Genomic DNA, 23201 nt, shown 5'->3' with positions numbered 1-23201 from the left:
AAGGGGGGAAATATTGAATCAATTCTTTAAGTTACATGATGAAGTAAAACTTTTTTTGACAGATTTAAAATTTCCATGTGATCAACTTTGCATGGTTGTGTATGGTAGCTTACTTGGCAGACATTTCTCACATACTTGAATACTCTGAACACAAACCTTCAAGGTAGTGATGTGAATTTTTTTTTTTTTAAGTTGGAGATAAGATTGAGGCAGTGATTTAAAAAATATGGTTATGGGCATGCCGAGTAGAAGGTGGTAGCCTCACTAACATCCCAACGCTGGAGACATTTCTGGAGGCCACTGACGATGAATTGATACCAGAAGTAAATTATTACATCACTGAGCGCTTGCATGGTTTAGCAACTAGCTTCAGAGATTATTTCCCTGCACCAAATCCTGAAAATGCATGGATAAGGAATCCTTTTGAATGTAGTGATGTACAATTAACAACTCGATCTGCAGAAGAGCAAGATGCACTTGTTCTTGTGACTTGTGATGGTTCATTAAAAACATGTTTCAAAGAATGTAGACGGCCAATTCTGAGTGAAGATTTTTGCAGATTATAATAAATTAGGTGAAAAAGCTTTTAAACATCTAGTTCCCTTTTGTTCCACATATATTTGTGAACAAAAAATTTCAACATTTTGTTATACGAAGAGCAAGCACAGAATAAAAGTAGGAAATACTGAACCAGATGTGGAAGGGATTGTTCGACACAAAAAGAGACATTTCTCCCATCACATTTAGATTTAGTGTGTGTTGTGCAAAGTGGCTGGGATAGACATTTCATAATTTGTTCACTTGTACAAAATAAAATTGTCATTTTTGCATGGTAATATCACATTTTATGGTCTGCTTTTTAGTACACCTAAAATCCTTTGCTTATTAGGGGCTACCCCACATTTTCTTCAAAAAATGGCTTTGCACAGGTAACTACCATAGAGTCTCTAGTCTCTGCCTAGTGTCTCTCAAGGTTTGTTGAAGACTTCACTTTCAACAAACCTCCTAAATGGAGATTTTCATCCCAGTGTGCGTATTGGATTTGAAATTGTTTCTATAACAGTCCTTCCCACACACATCCCAAAAATCTGCTGTAGAGGGGCCCCCATGCAGAGGATGCATGGAGAGCTGGAGGGGACAGGAAAGGAAGAGGAAACTGTTGTGTGCTTTAAAGTCCATAGTGCCAGTGGTAACTGGAGCATTGGATATGGTCCATTGAAACTCAAAACGTTCAGTATTGATCTTTCAGGTACTGATCTTGATTTAAGAATTATACATGTAATGCTCATATTTTCAAGCTAAGATGGAACAAGTTATGAATATGGTTTTAGGGAATATCGAGTGCCCACAATGCACTTTACTGAGCAGTGCGCTAAGAAATTCTTAATCCTGAGAGTTGTAATTTCCTTTCCTGATGTTAGTAAATAATACTAGACTTTAAGGCTAGCTTCAAAGATAACTTCCCTATTGCCTGGAGCCAGTTTCAGAAGTTGCAACACGTGAAAAAATTAACTCAAAAATTGAGGTATGCTAGCTAGATGACAAAACAAGCAAAGTTCATCCTTAACTATGTGAAAAAACATTATTTCCCCTTCAAGGAAAAATATGACTAAAATGGTCACATTAGTGCATGTAGTTTTTTTCAAGAAGTTATCAAAGTCCCTGTAAATTACCTGAATATTTCTACTTTCAGAAACAAAAATGTAAATGCAAAGCTAGATAATTTTAAAATCTCTGGCAGCATACTCTGCCAGTCGAGCAGTCAAGTCTTTCAAATGTAAGGTCATGTGACTGACACATTTGTCCTCTAAAGAGAGGACATGCAATTCTTTCTTTAGTACTCTGTATTTTTAACTGGCTGAATGCAAGTCTTAGCCAGAAGTAAGATGAGCTGTAGCTACCCAACAGAAATAGCATTATCATCATTCTGGAATTTATATGCTGGTAACAACAAAACACTAGTGGAAAATAACTTGACTTGGGTTTATAATGTTGTCTTGTTTAAGCTGAGTAACTTTATTTGTTGTGCATGTACCTTTTTATAACGAAGTTCTTTCTGCACGGGGTGCACACTGGTCTGTAATATGTATTATCTCTGGCAGTTTAGAGGATGCATACGTTTGAGTAATGGCATAAGAAGAGCCCTGCTGAATCAGATTAAAGCCTATCATTTTACTAGATGCTAATGAAAATTCCACAAACAGGAAATGAGCACAATAGACCTTTCCACTGTTCAGAGTAGTGCTGTCTCTGATCCTGGAGGTAGTATGTAGCCATCACCACCACCACTACTACTAGTTGTTGTTGTCATGATCATCGTTATTATATCACCCATCATGAGTAGATCTTAGGACGGTTCACAACATCAAAATACAATATGAAAAACACAAAATACGTAATAAAAATAATAACAAAAACAAATCAAAAATAACTCCTCCCACAACACATTCAAAAGGGTATTGGGTGTTAATCAACCAAAGGCCTGGTTGAAGAGAAATGTTTTTGCCTGGTGCCTAAAGGAGTATAATGCCAGACAAACCTCACTGGGAAGAACATTTCACAAACAGGGAGCCACTGTAAAAAAGGCCCGTTCTCATGTTGCACTCTCCAGATCTCTTGTGGAGGAGGTCCATGAAGAAGGGCCTCAGAAGATGATCTCAGTAACCAGGTTGGTTCATATGGAGAGAAGCAGTCCTTGAGGCATTGTAGTCCTGAGCCATTTAAGGCTTTATAGGTCAAAACGACTAGGGACGCGGGTGGCGCTGTGGGTTAAACCACAGAGCCTAGGACTTGCTGATCAGATGGTCGGCGGTTCGAATCCCCGCAATGGGGTGAGCTCCTGTTGTTCGGTCCCTGCTCTTGCCAACCTAGCAGTTCGAAAGCATGCCAGTGCAAGTAGATAAATAGGTACTGCTCTGGCGGGGAGGTAAACGGCGTTTCCGTGCGCTGCTCTGGTTCACCAGAAGCGGCTTAGTCATGCTGGCCACATGACCTGTACGCCGGCTCCCTCAGCCAATAAAGCGAGATGAGCGCTGCAACCCCAGAGTCGTCCACGACTGGACCTAAAGGTCAGGGGTCCCTTTACCTTTACTAGGTCAAAACCAGCACTTGAATTGGCCCTGGAAACTAATTGACAGCCAGTGCAGTTTGGGCCAGCATCAGGGTAATAGGCTCAAAATGACTTGCTCTGGTGAACAACCTGGCCACTGAATTCTGCACCAGGTGAAGTCAATAGCCTTATTTCCGATGAGTTGGCCCAGTCCCCTTTTAAAGCTGTCTTAAGTTGGTGATTATCACTGATTCTTGTGGAATCCAATTCCGTAGATTAATTAGTGAACTGTGTTAGATTACGTAGGTGTATTCTGCAAGAGAAGCATTTATTTGTAGGACCACACATCCAAATAAGCAATCTCTAAATTTTGTACCTTAGAAATTCCAAATATGGGCACCCTTTTTCTTAAAAAACAAAAACAAGCAAACAGATAAGACACACCTGTATCCTTGCCTGCCAGAGGCAAACTTTTAAAGGAAAGATGGCACCTCATATGAAATGGCAAACAAAACACCATACCTCCAATTTACTACCTGCCTTTCTGTCAAAGAACTGCAAACTGTCTAAGTACTTGAATAGGGTCACAGTCAACTTGGTAACTTCCTTTCATGGGTATCTCAGCTTCCATCAGCAGGGTTCCTATGGCGGGGCTTGGTATTTAGTTGCTGTGCAAATAGTGTGGTGAGATTAAATGTTTATACATTTTTTTGTATAAACAGCTCACATTAACTCGTGTTCATGCCCAAAGAATATGGTTTTTAGCCCCTCTTATGTAGAGCAGTGTTACCAAAAACTAAGCCAATATTTAGAATTATATAAGTTCCATGGTAGTGACTCTGAACCTGGACATATACAAATGTATTCACTCCTGGCACTTTATCTTGTTGCATGTTAAATAACTAGAAAAAGGAATCATGGGGAAAGTTGCAATTAGAGCAAGTATCATTAAATAGAAAATGTCCAAGTGAAGAGAAATGCAAGGAGATAATGCTAGCTCCCCCCACCCTCGGTGTGTCTTTAACATTGTGACCATTAAATTTGTCAGTGAAATAGTCTTTGCATATCATTTGAACTGATAGCTTACTTTGAAAAAGATAAGGCAGTAGCGCTGGCTAAAAAATAATGATGTCAGTTTACTGTTGCTTGGCCTAAGCACTGTAATGTGCATCATAGATTTATTCCAAAGAAAGTATGCCATATCATTAGTTTGGTGCGTATATCCTGCTGAGGTATTTGCAGGGATCCAAACTTGACTTTCATTATTTTTTTTAGTTACCAAGTTGTATCAGAAAAGTACAACGGGGTTGACAGTTTGAGTGTCCACAAATGTTTAAGTCAGAAATAGTATGTCTTGTTTTCATTTGGTATCCATTCTTAGCTGTTAGTAGTAATTTTTGTTTACTTTCGGGAAGGGTGGTAGAGCTTATTGCATAGCATTGGAAGGTCGCAGGTTCAACCCCTGGCAATGTCTCCTGCTTGAAACCCTAGACAGGCCCTGCCACTCAGTGTAGACAATACAGAGCTATATAGAACAGTGGTCTGACTCAGTAAAAGGTACCTTCCTATCTTCTATTCTTCTGCAAGTGCACTTAGTTGAACATAATCCATGCTCATTTCCTACCACAATTTCTTTTTCTTATTGGGGTTTATTTCAGTAAATCCTGTTGTTTCCTAAAATGGCTACATTTCTTTCAGAACTTTCTTCATAAATTCATTTCTTGAATGACTCTTTTCCATCTTTAATGGTACCAGTCAGTTGTTCCCAAAGTTGCTTTGGTGCATCCCATCTGGGCTGCAAGAATCATAGAATCGTACTCTAGTCTAACCTCCTGCAATGAGGAATCTCAACAGTAAGTAGGAGTGGGTGGCAGGAACTTCCAGAGAGTAAGACCCATTGGCAGCACTGCAGAACTGTTGTGTTGCAATTGGGCAAGGAAACGAGTGGGAAAAGCCTCTCCCAAGCATCCCTCCTTTGTCACAGCCTGTTTTGAGTTAAGAGTACTGGTAACTATAAAACCACATGATAATTTTCTGTCTTATACCAATGTTCCATTTTCACAGTTTTCTCACAGTGTTTTTGTGGGTCCTTGCAAGTTAAATGCCAGTACAGTGGTACTCTACTTACACACACCTCTGGTTACGTATCCTTCGGGATACGCACGTGGCAAAACCTGAAGTATATTTTCGGGTTTCTCCTCATGCACAGAAGCGCTCTACTGCGTGCATGCACAGAACAGGCACCTCCGGTTGCAAAAACCTTGGGATCCAACCGGAGCTGTGGAACGGACCCCGTCTGCAACTGGAGGTACCACTGTATTTTGATCTTAATGATGTGTAACATTTTTGTCTCAAAGTTAGAACATAATACTGGATTCGCAACTAAATGTTGTAGTGTGGAGTGCTGCTGTTTCGACTTCTAGCCACTCCAGCAGTCAGCATACTGTGACAACTGAGAACACTATGACCTCTTTAGAACTGGGTGATATATTGCCCAAATTCACTCTCGAGTCTATATCATGATACACATTTCATAATTTTTGACCTGGCAATATATTGCAATTCATGGTGTGTGCATGCTATGCAAAAATCACAATGTGGGGAAAACCTCAAAGACAACCAGTGGCTCGACAAAGCTCCATCCTAAATTCAGACATTGTGATATATCAGTATATTGTGATATTTAGCTGGTGATAATAGTGCATTGTTGAAACCAGGTATCGCCCAGCCCTAGAGCTCGTGGGCTGTTTTTGGAATCACCCCGCTTTCCTAACTATTTTTTGTATTTCTGCAGATGGTTAGTGTCCACCAAAGCTTGGTGGTACCTCCCTCTTGCACACGAGTGGTGCCTTTTTGGCTACATAAACAACAGCACTCATAGTCTGGGCATTGTAGACAGAGGGAATGACAGTGTACTCTTGAAGCTCCAGTGCATATGTTGAAAAGTCACTTTAGAGATAGCACATTCAGTAGAGCGGGTTTGTGGGTTTGAGCCCTACTTCAGGCAAAAAAGATTCTTGCATTGCAGGTGGTTGAACTAGATGACCTCTTGGTCCTTTCCAACTCTACAATTCTATGAATGCTATATGGAAGCTGTTTGATTGTTGTTATTTGTGCTGGGCAACTGTGGGTGATTAGCTTGTGATTAATCACTTTTATGTGCTCAAGATTCTTGCTCTTGTTGTCTGGTGGAAAAAAATCTCTTACATGGAATTCTCCCATACTTTCATGTGAAGTTTAAAAATTATTTCAACTAGGTTTTACTGTATGAAATATATATAAATATATATATAGTAGATCCTAGTATATATATTCGTGTGTGTGTGTATGGATCTACAAGAAAAGATTCACTGTAGTTTCGGTAACACCTAGCTTTTATCTAACATTTATAGCATAGTAAAAAGTATCAAAGGAAATCCAGTGCAAAATCTTAACAGCATATAATATGGTCTTCAACGTTACTAGAGACTAGAATTCAACAATTTCTTTGCCCACCCCCCTTCCAGTTATTAAAAAGAACACTAAACTTTTCAATTATGTGAGTGTTTAGTGTGTTAGAGAAGAAAAGCTAGTTAGACAATAAAAGGTTTGCCAACTATATTAAACTAATAAAAACCATGCTTCGTCAGACTTTCCAGAAGTCTACTTACAGCAGCACCTTAGCAGTATAAATTACTTTATTCATTGATACAGACTTATGTGTAGTCTGATTTCCGTTGGAGATTCTTCATCTCCCTTTTGCACCCTCAGTTTCACCCTCTTTACTTTGAAGGAGAATGCTTACAGAAATTTCTGACATTGGGAAACATGCTTTTTAGTCAATTGAGAGGAGAGGTATTGGCCAAAGAAAACAATTAAAAAATTGTGGTGTGCTTTTACACCATAAATTGTTTTAACTTGTCTTTCTGGATCACAAAAAAGAATGATACAATTTTCAGGATTTGAAAAGAAAAGACTGTGGAACAATTATTATTATTATTATTATCCTTGAACATTAATGAAACATTTAATTAAAAACACCAGCTAATTTTAAATGATGGCATAATAAACAAAAACTACATTGTGGGCCATGCAGCCACATTTATAGAGAGAGTTTTGTAAACCAAATATATGGATAAGTATCATGGTAGAAGCAAAATTATCAGGTGATATAGGCAACCCCACCTTCTGACAAGATAGAAGTGGAAGGTGGGGGGTGTTGCAGTATTTGCTGCATTTCCAGCACATAAGATTATCTTTCATAAGTTTATACTTACTATCCATTAAAGCTGCAAAATAATTCCAAATACAGAATTAAACAGCTTGCTATTTGTAGCTTTGTGATCTGTCAGCACAAGACTGCTGTAATTGTAGAAATTGTGTCTGTTAAAGTTTTAGCAACTGAACTATGGACTTTGAATCCAGATGGAAAACAGCATTTGTGTGCATGGATAGTAACTTTGGAAATATGTTGTCTGCAGATGTCCCTGGCAGAAACAATATCTAAATGGTTTCCCTAATCTACCGTCAATAACTCTGTAACTGCTTGCAACTGCCAATTGTTATTTTTCTTTTGGGATTTAAAGAGATACTTACTTTATAAGACTTGATGGAAGCCCAAGATAGCCTCATGTGCAGCTTCCACTATACAACCATGTTTCATGCAAAGCTGTTAATAAAGTTTTCCATTACAGGCTGCCTCTGCATGTGTGCCTTTCATGCAGCTCTGTTTGATAAAGTCTATGGTATCCAAAATGTTGTGTGAAAGAGAGCAGCCTCCAATTCTACTATGCTGTCCTAAAAAGCTCAGTGCTGTTTAGAAGTTATGAATACTGGCTTCCTTCCAGTGTTCTTAGAATGTAGGAGGAGGTCCAAGGAAAGTAGTGTTTTAGATTTAGGACTGAAAAAATAGGTAGAGTATCGTGTAGGTAGCATCGTGTAGGTAGCGTAGCATCTGAGGGAGTTTCTCTATTTTGCAAACATGTTTCCACTTCATATATTGAAATGTGATAAGCTTTTGCAAGTGCATTGATACTGTAAAATACTCTACTAATAGTCTGCTTTATTTGTTCAGGCAGAAGGAGAAGATAGCCTTAAAAAGATGCAGTTGATGGAACTTGCAATTCTCAATGGCACCTACAGAGACGCCAATATCAAATCACGTAAGTACAACAGAAATGTGGGGGCTTTATATGCGAGGATGCTTTTAAGTTGTGTTTGTTCGCACTAGATGGGAAGACAAACTGTTGCCTGTGCTACATATGTAGCCCACTGACCCCTGATAGATCTTGCCATTTCCACAATCTTGACTCCTACACAGAAAACATCTCATGAATTGTGCTTCACATGCCCTATCTTGCTTTTCCAGAATGTGCACACACTCAGTTTGTGTAGTAATATGACACTGCTGTACTTATAATGTCATGGCATCATACAAAGTGAGCAAAGCATGCTGCTGAGAGGATTGGGATTAGGCACATTTCTTTCACATCTTAACTCTCCTTAAGAGTATCTTTAAATATTGATCTAGCTGTGTAAGACCCACTTTTCTTAGAAGGGCTTCTGCATGACTGGGGTTAACTTAGATCTAGCCAAGTGAGCTGAGGCTGATTGTATGGTTGCTGGCAAAAGAATTGGCACCTGCAAGGAAGGGTATATATGCCAGTGCTGTAGGAAAAACCCACTGAATAAGCTACCCTCTCTTAGTTCCAAGAAGGACTAAGATATTTAATATATAGTTAGTGTTTTCTGTGTAATTATTGGCATGTTTTCTCTTTTTTCAACTCTTCAGCTATGAGTTCAGTCATATATTTTTTGCAATGGTTCTTAGTTTCATTCAGCATGTTTTCAGAAACTGCATATTCAAGGTTATCTTAAAACTAAATGTCTTGCACTAATTGGGTTAGATTTCAGTCATGTTTGAAACATAATTAACGGGCAAATCATTGCACTTTGAGGGTAAGAGTAGTCAGCCTAATCACTAATTGATATGGGCAATAATTTTTCCTGTCACTGCCTTCTTTCATTTAATGAACCACAGTCTCGCATAACAAACCCAACAGAGACTTACATAATGCAACTAAGTTCGCTCATTCTGTTAGCTTTAACACAGAGCTTGTCCTGAGAAAAATGGATTTCTGGTATGTTAAGGGGACCTAAAATTATTCTTAGGCTTTGATCAGTTTGTTGGAGGCTCCAGATGCATGCATTTAGGAAAACCGCTTTCACTGAAAAGAGGTGAAATGTTAACAAAAAATTATCTTCCTGCTGTTCTAGTGTCTCTTGATATCATCTGTATATGTTTAAAATGTGCTTAAATTTGTTAAAAGAACTTAACACTGAAATCCTGTCTATACTTGGGAGTAATTTCTAAGTAAATATGTATTGGTTAAAACCTACAAGTCTAATTGATGCATATGGGACCTTGCAATCCAATTAAAGCTCAGCTGATTTTCAGTGATTTTTGTGGGGTGTCTTACAGGTAGATTTCCCAGTAGCTGAATTTTTCTTACATTTTAGGCGTGTATCTTGAAGCTTGCTTGGAACATTAGCAGTCCTTGGATTGTTTGCTTTCTTTAAGTGGATGTAGTGGTGGTGATGGGAGGTTCTAGCTGCTGTAGTTCTAGATATAGTGGAAATGTGCAAGCAATATTATGTTGATGTTTTCAGTAAAGTCTGATTTATTCCCAGGCACCTCTGGGTAGGGCTGGAAAAGACTCCTGTCTGAAACCGGGAGAGTTGCTTTAAGTCATTATAGGCAATACTAAGCTAGATAGATCAGTGTTCTGACTAAATAAGGTAGCTTCATTCATATGTTCATATAATTTGAGGGTCTGTACTGTGGCGTGTAGGGAGTTACTCTTAACTAAAGGTAGGGTTAGCAGCTTTTTTCTCTACCAAATATTTGGCACATAGTGTTATGTGCCTCTGAGCATATGCAGAATGCATTTCCTTGGTTAAGGGAGCTCTTCCTTGTTTACCCAGGTTTTTTTCAGAATCTAATTTCCTTCAATCTGTCTGCCTTCTTTAGGATAGCAGTGGCCCTAAATGTGCTACACTGCCACATTTCTTTTTTAATTTTTATTTCTAGCCCGCTCTTCCTCCCAAAATCCAGGGCAGCAGTACAATAAAGTTGATACTGAGGGGTAAGCTCCCAGGGGTTAAGGAACATAGGTCCCAGGGTTTTGAGGGCTTTGTATGCTAGTAACAATGCTTTGAATTGGGCAAAGAAGCATACTTGCAGCCTGTGTGGTGCTTTTAGGACCAGTAATACATGGTCCTGTTGGATTGCCCCACTCAATAACCACACAGTGAGCACATTACAGTAGTCCAGGGAGGATGTCACTAGAGAAAAGACAATTGAGGCCAGACTTTCCCAGTCCAGGAACATCTATAGCAGGCAAATCAGCCTAAGCTGGGCACAATCACTTCTAGCCACAGAAGCCACTTTGGACTCCATTGACAGGTTGGAATCCAGCAATACTCCCAGAGTGTAAACATGTTCCTTCATGTGGAGTGCAGCCATCCTTCCCCCACAAAAAAGGTTGTCTGTCTAATAATTCCTGGACATGGGTACTACCCAGCCACAGTACTTCTGTTTGGTTAGACTTCAACCTCAGTTTATTAGCCCGTCACTGCTTCAAGCACTAATCCAACACCTGCACAGTGTCTGCTGATTCAGGTGGAAGAGAGAGATCTGCATGGTATCAGCATGCTGAGGACATCATGATCAAAATCCCCACATGACAGTTCTGGATGATTTCATATAGCTGCTGGATAATGTTGGAGACAGAGTGGTACCTTGCAGGTCCCACAGTTCAAAAGCCATTGGCTGAGCAACCGTGTCCTAGTGCTACTTTTTGGTTGGAGCAGAGCCATTGTAATACAGTGCCTTGTAACTTTCACCTCCCTGCATCATTCCAGAAGCACACCATGGATCATGGCATAAAAAACAATGGAGAGTTCAAGGAGACCAGCAGAGTTACACTGCTCTGTCTCTCTTGAAATAGAGGTCATTAGTCAGAGTGTCCATGGCTTTTTCAGTTCTAAAACTAGGCTGGCATGAGTCTAGATAGTATGAACCTGGGCCACCCAGTTTAAGAGTAGAGAGCAAGTTTTCCCCTCTCCACAGAGGAGAGGCTTCTCTTCCATTCTCTTCTATAGAAACTAAGTAGGCTGGCAAAATAGGCCTTTCTCTGCTAGCCCTTCTTATGAGTAAAAAGCAGGCTAGCAAACATTTTGTAGACTACCAACATTTTGGCTGATTTACCAGGCTGATCTTCGAGTCCGACCTGCCTAGGCTGTTAAAGTAAACAATACTAGGGTAGATGAACCAGTGTCATAATTTGTTAGGCTGCTACATGTTTTCATAGTTGTGCCAGTCCCCTTAGGGCCTATTCCTTCACTATGAGTGAGCACAGTGTTTGTGTGTTTGCATTTGCTTCACAACATGCACATGCCCAACTGTACTACAAATGCAGCCACCACTACCGTGTGGCGTTTAAAAAAGCAAGTATGTGCTGTAACAGCATACATATATGACCAACAGCAAGAATGATTCAGCTGTATTTTACTGCCCCCCCCCCCCCACTTTTCATGGTTCCATTATGGCAACTGGCCACAAGGATAAAATTCAGACCAGGCACCCTTAAACGAGAGGTATTGTATAAAATTGATGCATGTGTTAATGTTTTTTTAGTAAAGGCAAACCTTGCAAGGTGCTTGTTGTCTGGTTGGTTCTAGCATAGGGTAATTTAGATATGAATATAGATATAGATACAGATTTAGAGGCACCCCAACAGCACTGTAGCTAATCTGTTCTTATTCTATTTACTGTTTCATACAAGTATGCCTAGCACAGGGAAGGGGAGCACATAACGCTCCAAATGTTGCTAGACTCAAGCTCCCAAAATCTCTAGCCAGCATGGGCAATGGTCATGGGAACTGTAGTCTTGTAACGTCTGGAGGGCAAAAGGTTTCCTAGCCCTTGTCTAGTATATAAACTAACTATATCAAGATCAGTCCTGCACCTGAGGTAGGTCCTCTTAACAGAAGTGAATGGAATTAAAACAACAACAGCAGGATAGCTCTTGTAAACTCCCATCTAGTCATATATCTTTTACGGGCTTCGGTTGACCATGGCACCTAACTTTGAACCAATGTAGTCTAGCCTAGCAAGGCCTGGTCATTTGATTCTCTAAATAACACCATGATAATTCTCTCAGAATTACAACTTAAGAATTCTCTTTAGGGCTTTCCTTTTATTATTAGGTAACTTCCTAATGATCAGAAGTCAGGTGGGCATGTTTCAAGCTCTCACTTTTCATAGGCCCAGCTGGGGCAGAAGTAGCATACACTCCTTATGATCTGGCCAGGCTTCACTCACTTGTATTGGTACAGTGGTGCCCCGCAAGACGAATGCCTCGCAAGACGGAAAACCCGCTAGACAAAAGGGTTTTCCGTTTCGGAGGCGCTTCGCAAGACGAATTTCCCTATGGGCTTGCTTTGCAAGACGAAAACGTCTTGCGAGTCTCGCCATTTCCCCCCCGCTTTCCCCCCCTTTTTTCTAAGCCGCTAAGCTGTTAATAGCCTTTTAACAGCTTAGCCGCTAAGCCTTTAATAGCCGCTAAGCCGCTAAATCGCTAATAGCGCTAAGCCGCTTAGCCGCTAATGGGGTTGCTTCGCAAGACGAAAAAACCGCTAGACGAAGAGAATCACGGAACGGATTCTTTTCGTCTTGCGAGGCACCACTGTAAAGGTAAAGGTACCCCTGACCGTTAGGTCCAGTCGTGGACGACTCTGGGGTTGCGGTGCTCATCTCGTTTTACTGGCCAAGGGAGCCGGCGTTTGCCCGCAGACAGCTTCTGGGTCATGTGGCCAGCATGACTAAGCCGCTTCTGGCAAACCAGAGCAGTGCACGGAAATGCAGTTTACCTTCCCACCGGAGCGGTACCTATTTATCTACTTGCACTTTGATGTGCTTTCAAACTGCTAGGTGGGCAGGAGCTGGGACCGAGCAACGGGAGCTTACCCCATTGCGGGGATTTGAACCGCCGACCTTCTGATCGGCAAGCCCTAGGCTCAGTGGTTTAGACCACAGCGCCACCTTCATCCCTTACTTGTATTGGTAGCATGTGTCAATCCTGTTCAATGCCACAGGATGTGTTCCCTCATTCAGATACTTTGGGAGACAACAGCAGAATCTGTGTGCAGAGTGGCATGGCTGCCTAGCTCATGTTTCAATGGATTTTTTGTTTAATTGTTCCTCCATACAAAAGATTAAGGCTAAGAAACTTTTAAAATGTTGATACAAGATAAAAAAGTTATTTGTACATCTTTCTCTGAATCTCTGAGGTGATATTAGTAAGGTATGTTGCATATGTGGTACTGGGAAACTGACCATGGAATTTGACAATTTTAGAGTTTTGTTTTGTGTTACTACTATTTTTTGTATTGTGACCTAGGATGTGAGCAGCTAAAGCCAAGAAGGTGCTAATGAGTTCAGTTACTACCCACCCAATCTGTAGCTGCTGTGTTCTAAAGAGTTAGAAAGGGAAATTTAGGTCATTTAAAACCTAAATCCAAGATAACTATTTTGATGTATCAATGACTTACTCCCAAGTAAGCAGACACAGGATTTCAGTCTAAATATTCTGCTGAGTCAAGGTTGTTCCTGTCTTTTCTAACCAAACTTAGGTTTTCCATACTAAAAATGGGATGTTTTGGGAACTGTGTACTAACACTAAAGGTTCAAGGTCTGAGAGAAAAGCAAAGAGCTTCCCCCACATAACTGATTTTTTTACCATCACATAACTGTGTTTTATTAGAAAAGTCAAACCAGGAACAGTAAAACACTGTAACCTGCCACTTCTGTCCTAAATATGTTCTCCTGTGCTCTTAGCAGACTGAATTTCAGGTCACTCTTCCATGACATGAGCAAATAGTTGGGTATTTTTCATTGGTCCTTTCCTAACTTTTATTTATTTAAAAGATTTATACCCATTTCCCCTTCCACAAAGGAGTCACTTAAAGCTGCTTACAAATGAAGAGCAAACACAAAAGCATTAAGTATAATCACTAAAACATAAATTAACAAAACTAAAAACAGCAAAAACACTAAGAGACTCATTGACAATACATTGAGCAGCAACAGAATCAAAAGTAGATTTTAAAAAGCAAGTGTTTATGTGCTGGTGAACAAGAAAAAGGAAGGTAACGTAACCTCTTGGGACAAGGAGGCACCACCACAGAAAAAGCTCTCTTATGTGTTGGTTACCTACACATACAAGACAAAAGCAACAGTTGATCTTAACAGATGGGCAGATTCACACAAGAATAGCTTGATTTCAAGTTACTTTGAACTTTATTGGTAAAAACCAGCTCCTTGAATTGCATTTGAAAACCGGTACAAGCCAGTGCAGCTGATACAATAATGAAGTCACATGATCATAGAGCACTTTGCCCTGTTAAGATTTTAGCAGCAGCATTCTGCACCAATTTGAGAGTGCTTTTAAACTGCAGCCTCTCAGAAGCATGTTGTTACCAGGTCCAAAAGGCTCCCCAAAAAGCGAATTGTAGTCTAAATCTGATTAACAATACTTAATCACTGGACATTATGTTCTGATGAATCAGTAAAGCTACGCTTAAACACTAAGTGAATTTAAAAACAGTAACAGCATTATGTATTAACAGCACATTTACACATCTTAACTTGCTTGTTTTTTTAAAATACTACCTGAGTCTATTTTTCTAGCGTTCATACTGGCATTTAAGAAAAATAGAGGAAGAGAGTTTTTTTGTAGCTAACTATACCAGAAAGGCAAAAGTGTTGATGCTGAAAGTAGATAAATGTTATAAATAAATGCTGATGTTTGTATACTAAATAGAATGTTTTTATGATGAGTTGCAATTTAAACATGTTACATTGTATGATATCTAAGCTTAACTGAAGTTCTGTGGACTCTGTAATCTCACTTTTTAAAATATTCCATATGCAATTACAACAGTATTTTCTTTGTTTCCTGCATGCCTCTCAGTCTCATGCAGTCTTGAAGGCATAGGTAATGAAAAAATATGTGGTCTAAATTGAGCTTTTGTGCTGTGTAACCTGTTTTAGAAATCTCCTCTACCATTTTAAATTGGCTTTTGTTTTGCATGTTCATACTTAATCACACTGGGAAATGAAAAGCTGTTTGCTTTTGAATGGTGTGCTTTGCCACTGTGTGATCAATGCATGTACTAATGATTTCCTTTTATTTTTCTTCTTTCCTATTTTCCTACTTTCTCATCTTTCCATGTTTTGCACTGCTGTCTCCATACTTTCTTCTAAATTTCTTTGCTTACTGTAGCAGCCCTTGCCTTTTCTCTTGCAGCAACAGCCCAGGCTCCAAGGATTATTACGGGGCCTGCGCCTGTTCTCCCACCAGCTGCCCTGCGTACCCCTACGCCAGGTGGCCCTACCTTAATGCCTTTGATCAGACAAATACAGACCGCTGTCATGCCAAATGGAACTCCTCACCCAACTGCTGCAATAGTTCCCCCAGGACCTGAAGCTGGTTTAATTTACACACCGTATGAGTATCCCTACACACTGGCTCCTGCTACATCAATTCTTGAGTATCCTATTGAACCCAGTGGTGTATTAGGTAAGTTCCTCCTAGATAATTATTTGAATATTAATTTATCAGGTGGTGAGTTTCTTACACTAAGATAAATATAGTATGAGGAAACATACTATATTGTACAAGCACCTTTTTGCCTCTGATGATGTTATCAGAGCATATTGGGCAACTTGGTGAATTTTTCATTGGCATTTGTTTCGTTTCACCATGTCCCCTTTTCAGATTTTGAAAATACCATCAATTTAAACATAGTTCAACTCTTTCTTTGGTAGCATCATGCTTCTTTACGTTACAAACAACTAGATTTAGTTGGAAAAGATAGTTGGCATCCATCTGTCCCAAGAGACAATGGAGTGCGCCTCCAGAGATGAAGTCAAACCTCTGGAGAATCACAGAGCATGCTGTGGCTGAAGAAGCTGGTAACTCGTAACTGCTGCCTCCCACATTGTTTTTGCTGCATTAGCAGTACCGAAGTGACCTTTCCGGGGCACAAGCCTGGACAGTGCGTATGGAGGCCCTGGTCTGCCCAAATGACAAGCCCTCCACTCTACCTTGCTGATGTGGTCCAGAGGAAAGCACAGCAATGTGTTTGACACCAAATTGGCTTCAGAAGTTGCTGGATGGAGGCATACAAGATAAAATTATAGAATTTTAGAGTTGGAAGTAACAAGGTACACTGAAATGTGAAAAATAGTCACAATTTTAGATACATATATACTGAAAGAGAGGGTTGAAGGATATTTTAGAATTCTCTGACACAGCCTGTGCTGCATATCTCTAATTATTGAAAAAGGCACCGTCTCGTTTTTGAGACTGGGCACAGAGGAGGGTGGGAAACCACAAGTTAATACTAAATGGGCTGCCCCAGAGATGCAAGTAAAATAACTTGCCCTGCTTTTCTAGGGACTAGGAAAATATGTATCTCTTTTTACTGTGCCACCAATTTTAAAGTAATTAAAATCACTGAAGTTAGGTGAGAACATAACTTAAAAGAACTTGCAAATTAAAACATTACTGCCTCCTTTTTTCCAGAGGAGATTGAAATGTCTCACATTCCTGATACTTTGGTCTGTTCATTTGCTGGATGAAGGCCAGACTATAGCAGCAATTAATTAAGAAATGGTCAATGCAGGCATTGCAGGGCAGTTTGTGTCCTTCCCATGATTTTGAATATATTTTTCTGCCTATATTTTTGTGTGAAATATGTATGGCCTTGGCATTGCTGATCTTGTTGATTTATGGGACTTTGGTTGCTAACTTTGGGTCAGCAATAGTGTTTTTCACATTCTAAGAACATAATCCAGCCAAAGTTATGCACATTTTAAGTCTGTTTGATTTGAATCTCTATTTAAATCCCTGTTAAACACTTGTGCTGGAATCAATGAGACTTACAAGTGCTTAACTTTGGCTGGTTCATATCTAAACAGTTACTATGTTGAAAGTAGTGCTCGTTTACAGAAGAATAGACCTTGTGTGTCTGTATGCACAAGCTCACATCTTCTTGGTCATAGGAAGAGAACATTAAGCACTCAAGTTTTTGCTTTTCATTGTTGCCTCTACTTTTGTAGAACCAATTCAGCTCTTCACAGTGCTTTGCCTTTTATCTTAGCCCTGATTTTGAATTAATGACATCTACAATGTGGTGCTTTGGGGCAATTGGTACACTAACTTTTCCTATATTCTTTTCTCTTCCTTTGCAAGTCTTTTTTATTTCAGATGCAGACCGTCTTTTCAGGAGCAATATTAGTAGTTTAGCCCCACATTCTGTCACCGGTAGCAAATCTCTTTACATGACTTCATCCAATCCTAACACTTCTGTGGTATGGATTACTGGAAGTCATGCATAACAAATTGTAAATGTAGCAGTTCCATAGGCATTAATCTAGCCTAATCCATAATCCATTATTAGCTTAGTTTTGGGGAGCAGACTATTGGTAATCATAATAATTGCAGTCTATAGTAAAAGATAAAGCATTGTACAGTATTATAGTAAGGAAATAGGTGAATTACTTTTAGCTGACCTCAACCCCTCCCCTCCATAGACTCTTTCAATTTAACTACTAGAATTGTGTGGAAGTACTAATTTTACCTATGTGGTGAATTCAGAGTAATCAACCAAACTTAAAGCTTTGTAGGTGCCATAACACATCCAATTTTCTCGCTGGGGATGGGCACAGAATTAGAGCCATGTTTGTGATTCGAGAGAGTATGTGAAGAACGGACTGCAACATTGAGACAATTGGGAAAAGAAAGTTGCCCCTGGTCTGGGACAAATGTATACAGTGCTACTAGGTGAAAATGCAAAATGGCAGTGTTGAAAAATGAAGTTAGCCTCATTGATTTGAGTGGCACATAATAGATCCACATGCGATTTGCAGTAAAATGGTGACATACTGAGATAATATAAAGTACTGAAAAGATTGATTTAGGAAAAATACATGATAGAGGAAAGGAAGATTGGCAATAGTATCAAATCTTAGTTGACTAATGTTTCATTCCCTTCCTTTTATCTTTAGGTATGGCTTTCCCAACGAAAGGCTAAGAATTCAAGAATGGTCTTAACTGAACCCTCGTCAGAGCTGACTTTAACAAATGCTTAGTTTTCAGCAGCCTTGAAAAAACATAGCCTAGCAGTCAGTGACTTACTTGCACTTTTTTGCACATAGAAATAAAAATGCTATTAATTTGGTATAGCCTGTACTATGACAAACTAGCTGTGATTTATGAGTGTATGGTAGTATACTGACTGCTATGTATTCTGTACTATTTGCTTTACTAATCACCTAATTCATTGCAGTTCACAGTTATTGACTTAGTTTTAAACCACAGTCTGTAGGCTTGAGGAATTGCTTTAAAACTTTTTAAAATGGTAAAAACTGGAAGTTGTTTTAAAATTAGCAAAGAATCTTCAGTATTAAAAATGGCATTATTTAAGGTAGTCCTGCTGCAAGGAAGGCACTTCAGTGAATATGTGACTAGTAAAGCTCAAATGTGCTTGGGTCTAGTAGATTTCATGAAACTGTAATCTTGAGTTTGTAAATGAATGGATAATGCAGGTTAAGGCCCGGATGTTTAAAATAAATGCAATATTAATCTGCACAGGTATACTTCATATATTAAGATTAAAATTTGAAACTACTGTGCCTTAACTTGTTGCTTTCTTAAAATGAATTTTTTTTTAGAAAGTGATCATTTTAAATCCATTTTGATAAGCCTGCTGTTAATGTTTTATCAAATGTTTTCTAACTGTCTTGGTAATTGCAATTTAACTAGGTGCGGTGGCTACTAAAGTTCGAAGGCACGATATGCGTGTCCATCCTTACCAAAGGATTGTGACCGCAGACAGAGGTTAGTTTAGTTCTGCAGTTCTTGCTTATAAGAAATGCTTTGAGTGTACATGAAATTTGCAACACCACAGCTGGTTAACCAAATACTATTTTGACCATTATATTGATGTTTTACATTAAATTGAAGTGCTAGTAATATTTTTTCCAGAGGTTTAAAATTGTTAACTACTGTACTCTTTTCATCTAAATGATTTTTTCTTTAAAAAAAACCTTCAGTGTATTCAATATAAAATGCTATAACTTGTTCCTTTTGTAAGCACTATGTATGATTTAAATTCAAGCAGGACTGAAGTCTTAGTATTGCATTAATAGTTGACCCTCCCATGTGACTATTATTAATTGGAGATATCAGATTGGTGTTGCAAAATAAAATGAATGGATGGGCGCTTAATGAGATAGAAGTAAATGCTTTCTTATTATTACAGGAGAAAGCTGAAGATTTAGTTTCCTCTCTTCTGATAAATGGTTTGTGCACTGTACTGTAACTTGAGCAGATACCTGAGAACAAAACCTGTCTCTAAATTTAGCAAAACAAAACGAAAAAAACAACAACAGTAAAATTGATATATCAGAAGTTGGTTAGGGTTTGTGCTGATAAAGAATATTTCACTTCTGTTAAAAAATATAAATTTTTAGTTATATCATTTGATGCTAAAATTTATTTCTTGAACTTGTTACAATTTTGACATTCTGGTTAGCAAAGACAACTGCTTTTGGACTCTGTTTGGCTTAGCTAACGGATGGAAAATAAATCTTCATTTTCTCCTTTTACATGAAATGTAATTCATGTTCCTTGAACTCTTGGACCCGTGAATGGTTTAATTCTCCTGTGAAAAGTGAGCTCTCGGTTTATTGACATTGAGTATGCTACTGGCAGTAGTGTGACTATGTATTCTCAGGAGCATTTATCCCACATGTAGTATCAGCTTGGTTTGTGGATTTGATAAGTAGCAGTACTGCCTGTTTCCATAGAAATCCTCCTTCCCTACCTCACAGGGGTGTTGTGGGGCTTAATGTGTGTTGTACAGTTCAGAAATACAAACTAGAATGGAAGTGTTGAATTGCAGTGCTTGAGGTATAAGAGTTTTCTGTAGGTTTGATACATTTGATAACATTCAGGTAATGGCTCTTTTATCTACTTGCAAGACTTAGAAGGTTGTATAACACCCTATGAGCCTTTTCATACATTTAACCTGTTCTTGGGCTCATACCAAAGCAACTCAGTGTTACTACAAACATTCCAAACCAGAGTAGTAGTTGAATAATCTGGAGCATTTCTAAAATGCTACAACAGAATTAATATAGTTTCCCTCAATACATTACTTAGTTATGACAAGCTTCTTTTGAACAATCTTTCCCCCTACCCTACTTTCTCATCACATACAGATAGTGTGCCTTTCCAGTTCTATCTTTGTTAGATTGCCCAAATGTGAGTATAATATTTGAACAGGGTGTACATGCAGGGGAAGAAAAAGAATGCACATAGGCCCAGTTCACTTGGTTCACATATTTGAGGAATGGGGTAAATTACATGATTCTGCTTAATGCAATTATGTGGATTTTACATGCTTGTACACTATTAAAGTGTTATTAACATATAGGGATGTGAAAGGATGCTGGAAGCAGGACAGCTTTGTCCGGTCAATAGGGTGGGAAGGAATAATTTCACACTCAATTGCTGGTAAAGAAAAAAGGTAGCGGAAAGTATTGTTGAACTCAGCCACAGACTGTCCTTGTTTCTGTTTTTTGCAGCTGGAAAGTTTGAGCATTTGGGTACTAATACAGACAGCCACTTACTTTTGCTTCTAACTAGATGTGGCTGTTGGAAAATATTTTGTAAGTTTTTTTGGTCAGATTTTGGCTTCAAGTAACTTGAGGATGTAGCATCAAGGTTTTTAGTTTTATTAACTATAGTCTTGGAATTGGAATTCCTTTTAGTAGCAAGGGCTCCCAAAGTGCCTTCTCAATTATAACTACTATTTTATATAATATAAGGAGGTGAAGGTGACCTCCTTAACGTTTTTCCTTCTGTGCTTATTTGCTAATGGTGCTATATGATTCAAAAATAAGTGTAATTATTTTACACTGTAGGTAATTTAAGATTTCATAAAACTAATATAGTATTTGTGTTCATTTTAAGTTGCAGTAGATTTGAGTGCTACACCTGTTTCTCTCAATAGGATTGTTGTGTGCATATATTGGTATTTTGTTTAGATTTTATTTAACTGCTTCCATACAACCAACTTCTAAGTTAAAAGAAATTTCACTTTTTGAACATTTCCATTATGCTAAAATTAGTGGGCACTTTCTATTTACACTTGCTGTGGATTTATAATACTTTGATTACCTGTCCAATATTGATGGTAGTTAAAATACAATGTCAGTAAACCGAATTGCTTTCTCTTCATAAGGAAAAGCTGCAAGAAGATGAGAGGCAGAATGTACATTCACTGGGTCTATGATTAAACTTTTTTCCAAATTATGTATGCTACTATTATATTCTCTCATTAAGCAAGCTGTTATTCTTAATGCTGGCTTACATGTAAGCATTGCATTCAAAGCAAGAGCCCACAATTTGTCAGCATTCTTTTTCTAAGTTTAGAATGGAAGAATTCAGCAGTACTTAATTAATTTCTGCCAAGGTTAAGGCCCCGCTATATAAATAATACAAAACTGAATTTGATTCATGTAACGAGAGTGACTGACTGATCTAATTGTAATAAACTGTAAATGGTGTGTGTTGCACAGTTGACAAACCTGTGTGTACTGTAGAAGGCCAGGGACTTGGCAGAGGATGTATCACAGGTGTACTGGTATCTTAAGATAGCTTGCATTGATTTTATAAACCACAAAAAATGGCAATGCTAAGGCCATAACTGAATGTTTTCAAAGCCAATTGTCACATAATTTATATCTAAAATTTGTAATACCATTTTAATCAAAATTGTAGTAAGTACCAAGAATGCTTTAAGATTCCGGATATCTAGTATACATTTTAAGGTGGCAAGATGGTGCCACACTAAATATTTATTTTTTAATTTTGTTTTTATTTTTTGACAACATTTTTAGCTTAAACCCCACTTCTCAGCATTTTTTTTTCAAAAAAATCAATAAATCAGGGAACATGAGGTCTCATTTAAGTTACAGCAATAATGTTTAGTGTTCATGAACTGTAGCCTAAATGATAGGCCATAGAAACAATGTAACATGTGAAGATGAATCCAACCCATGATGTCTGTCATTAAATAGTGTGCTATCTGTGAACATTGCACCTACTGAATTTCATTTTACAAAATGGCACAAATCTGACTTTGCACTGAATACCTTTCTCACTTCCATCTCCTCTGCTTTAGTCAATGGCAACAGTACAAATATTTTTTTCAAACCTCAATTTATTAGAGATGATAAAGCTGTTGAATGAGTCTTAAAATTTGTACTACTGTAAAGTGGACCAAGTTGTTGAAGGAGAATGTGAGAGAGTCATTAAAGAAGGAACAGCTCAAGAACATTGGGAATGATAACTTTCCACTTGAGAATTTTTTTTATGTTTTACTGTAATTTTTGTGTGTGTTTTGGAAAAGAAAATAGTATTTACAGGTGGCTTCTTTTAAAATATAAAAATATAAAGCAGGAATGTATATGAAATGTCAGATTTTATTGTATTTGCAGAGTATTAGCTTTGAAAAAAGAGCTGTTTGTAGTTTTTAAAATGCCTTATTAGTATCAATTAGATTTCCTCTATTTTTGATGTAACTAGAGCATTTTAAGTATAGAATTTAAAATGGCAGGACTTTTACAGTGTTTACATACAAGTGCATTTTCTTAGTGTCCTATATGTGTAAAATAGCATTTTCAGCAGGAAAAGCTGGCTAGAACATTTGGCCTTTTCCTGGTCCCTATGATGATGCCTACACTTCTAGACTTCAATTTAGTATTGCTTTGTATCATGAAGCCAAGAAATTCAATGTTGTTTGTAAATAGAATCATTGAAAAGCAATAAAATATATTGAACAAAAAAACTTGTTTGGCCCATAGTTTATGTGAAACCAAATTGTTCATGACAAATCAAATTCCTTAGATTCATTTCTTTTAACAATCAGTTTTTAATAATCACATTCATCATTACTACTTGCTTTGATGCTTGCACATGGGAGAATACTAATGCTTAATAGCAGTCAGATACTGATATGGTGCACTGACTGTTCT

General features: G+C 38.3%; 1 protein-coding gene across 13 annotated transcripts in view; it reads left to right on the top strand.

Moving 5' to 3' along the window:
- QKI (QKI, KH domain containing RNA binding) overlaps positions 1–23201 on the top strand; it is a 109530-nt gene that overhangs the window by 82946 nt on the left and 3383 nt on the right. For 3 of the 13 annotated variants that reach the window (XM_077925842.1, XM_028723848.2, XM_028723853.2), the window contains 4 exons: positions 8103–8190; positions 15376–15672; positions 18922–18996; positions 20382–20424. In XM_077925842.1, coding sequence (XP_077781968.1) covers positions 8103–8190; positions 15376–15672; positions 18922–18996; positions 20382–20413 — 492 coding nt within the window. In that variant the 3' untranslated portion in view covers positions 20414–20424. Of the gene's footprint in view, positions 1–8102; positions 8191–15063; positions 15088–15375; positions 15673–18164; positions 18997–20381; positions 23015–23201 lie in introns of those variants that run through there. The other 10 variants (XM_077925843.1, XM_028723852.2, XM_028723849.2 and 7 more) reach the window with 9 other exon arrangements.

The sequence above is a fragment of the Podarcis muralis genome, chromosome 3 (assembly GCF_964188315.1).
Source record: "Podarcis muralis chromosome 3, rPodMur119.hap1.1, whole genome shotgun sequence".
In the NCBI taxonomy this organism is placed as follows: Eukaryota; Metazoa; Chordata; class Lepidosauria; order Squamata; family Lacertidae; genus Podarcis; species Podarcis muralis.
This window is presented reverse-complemented; position numbering and strand designations above follow the sequence as displayed.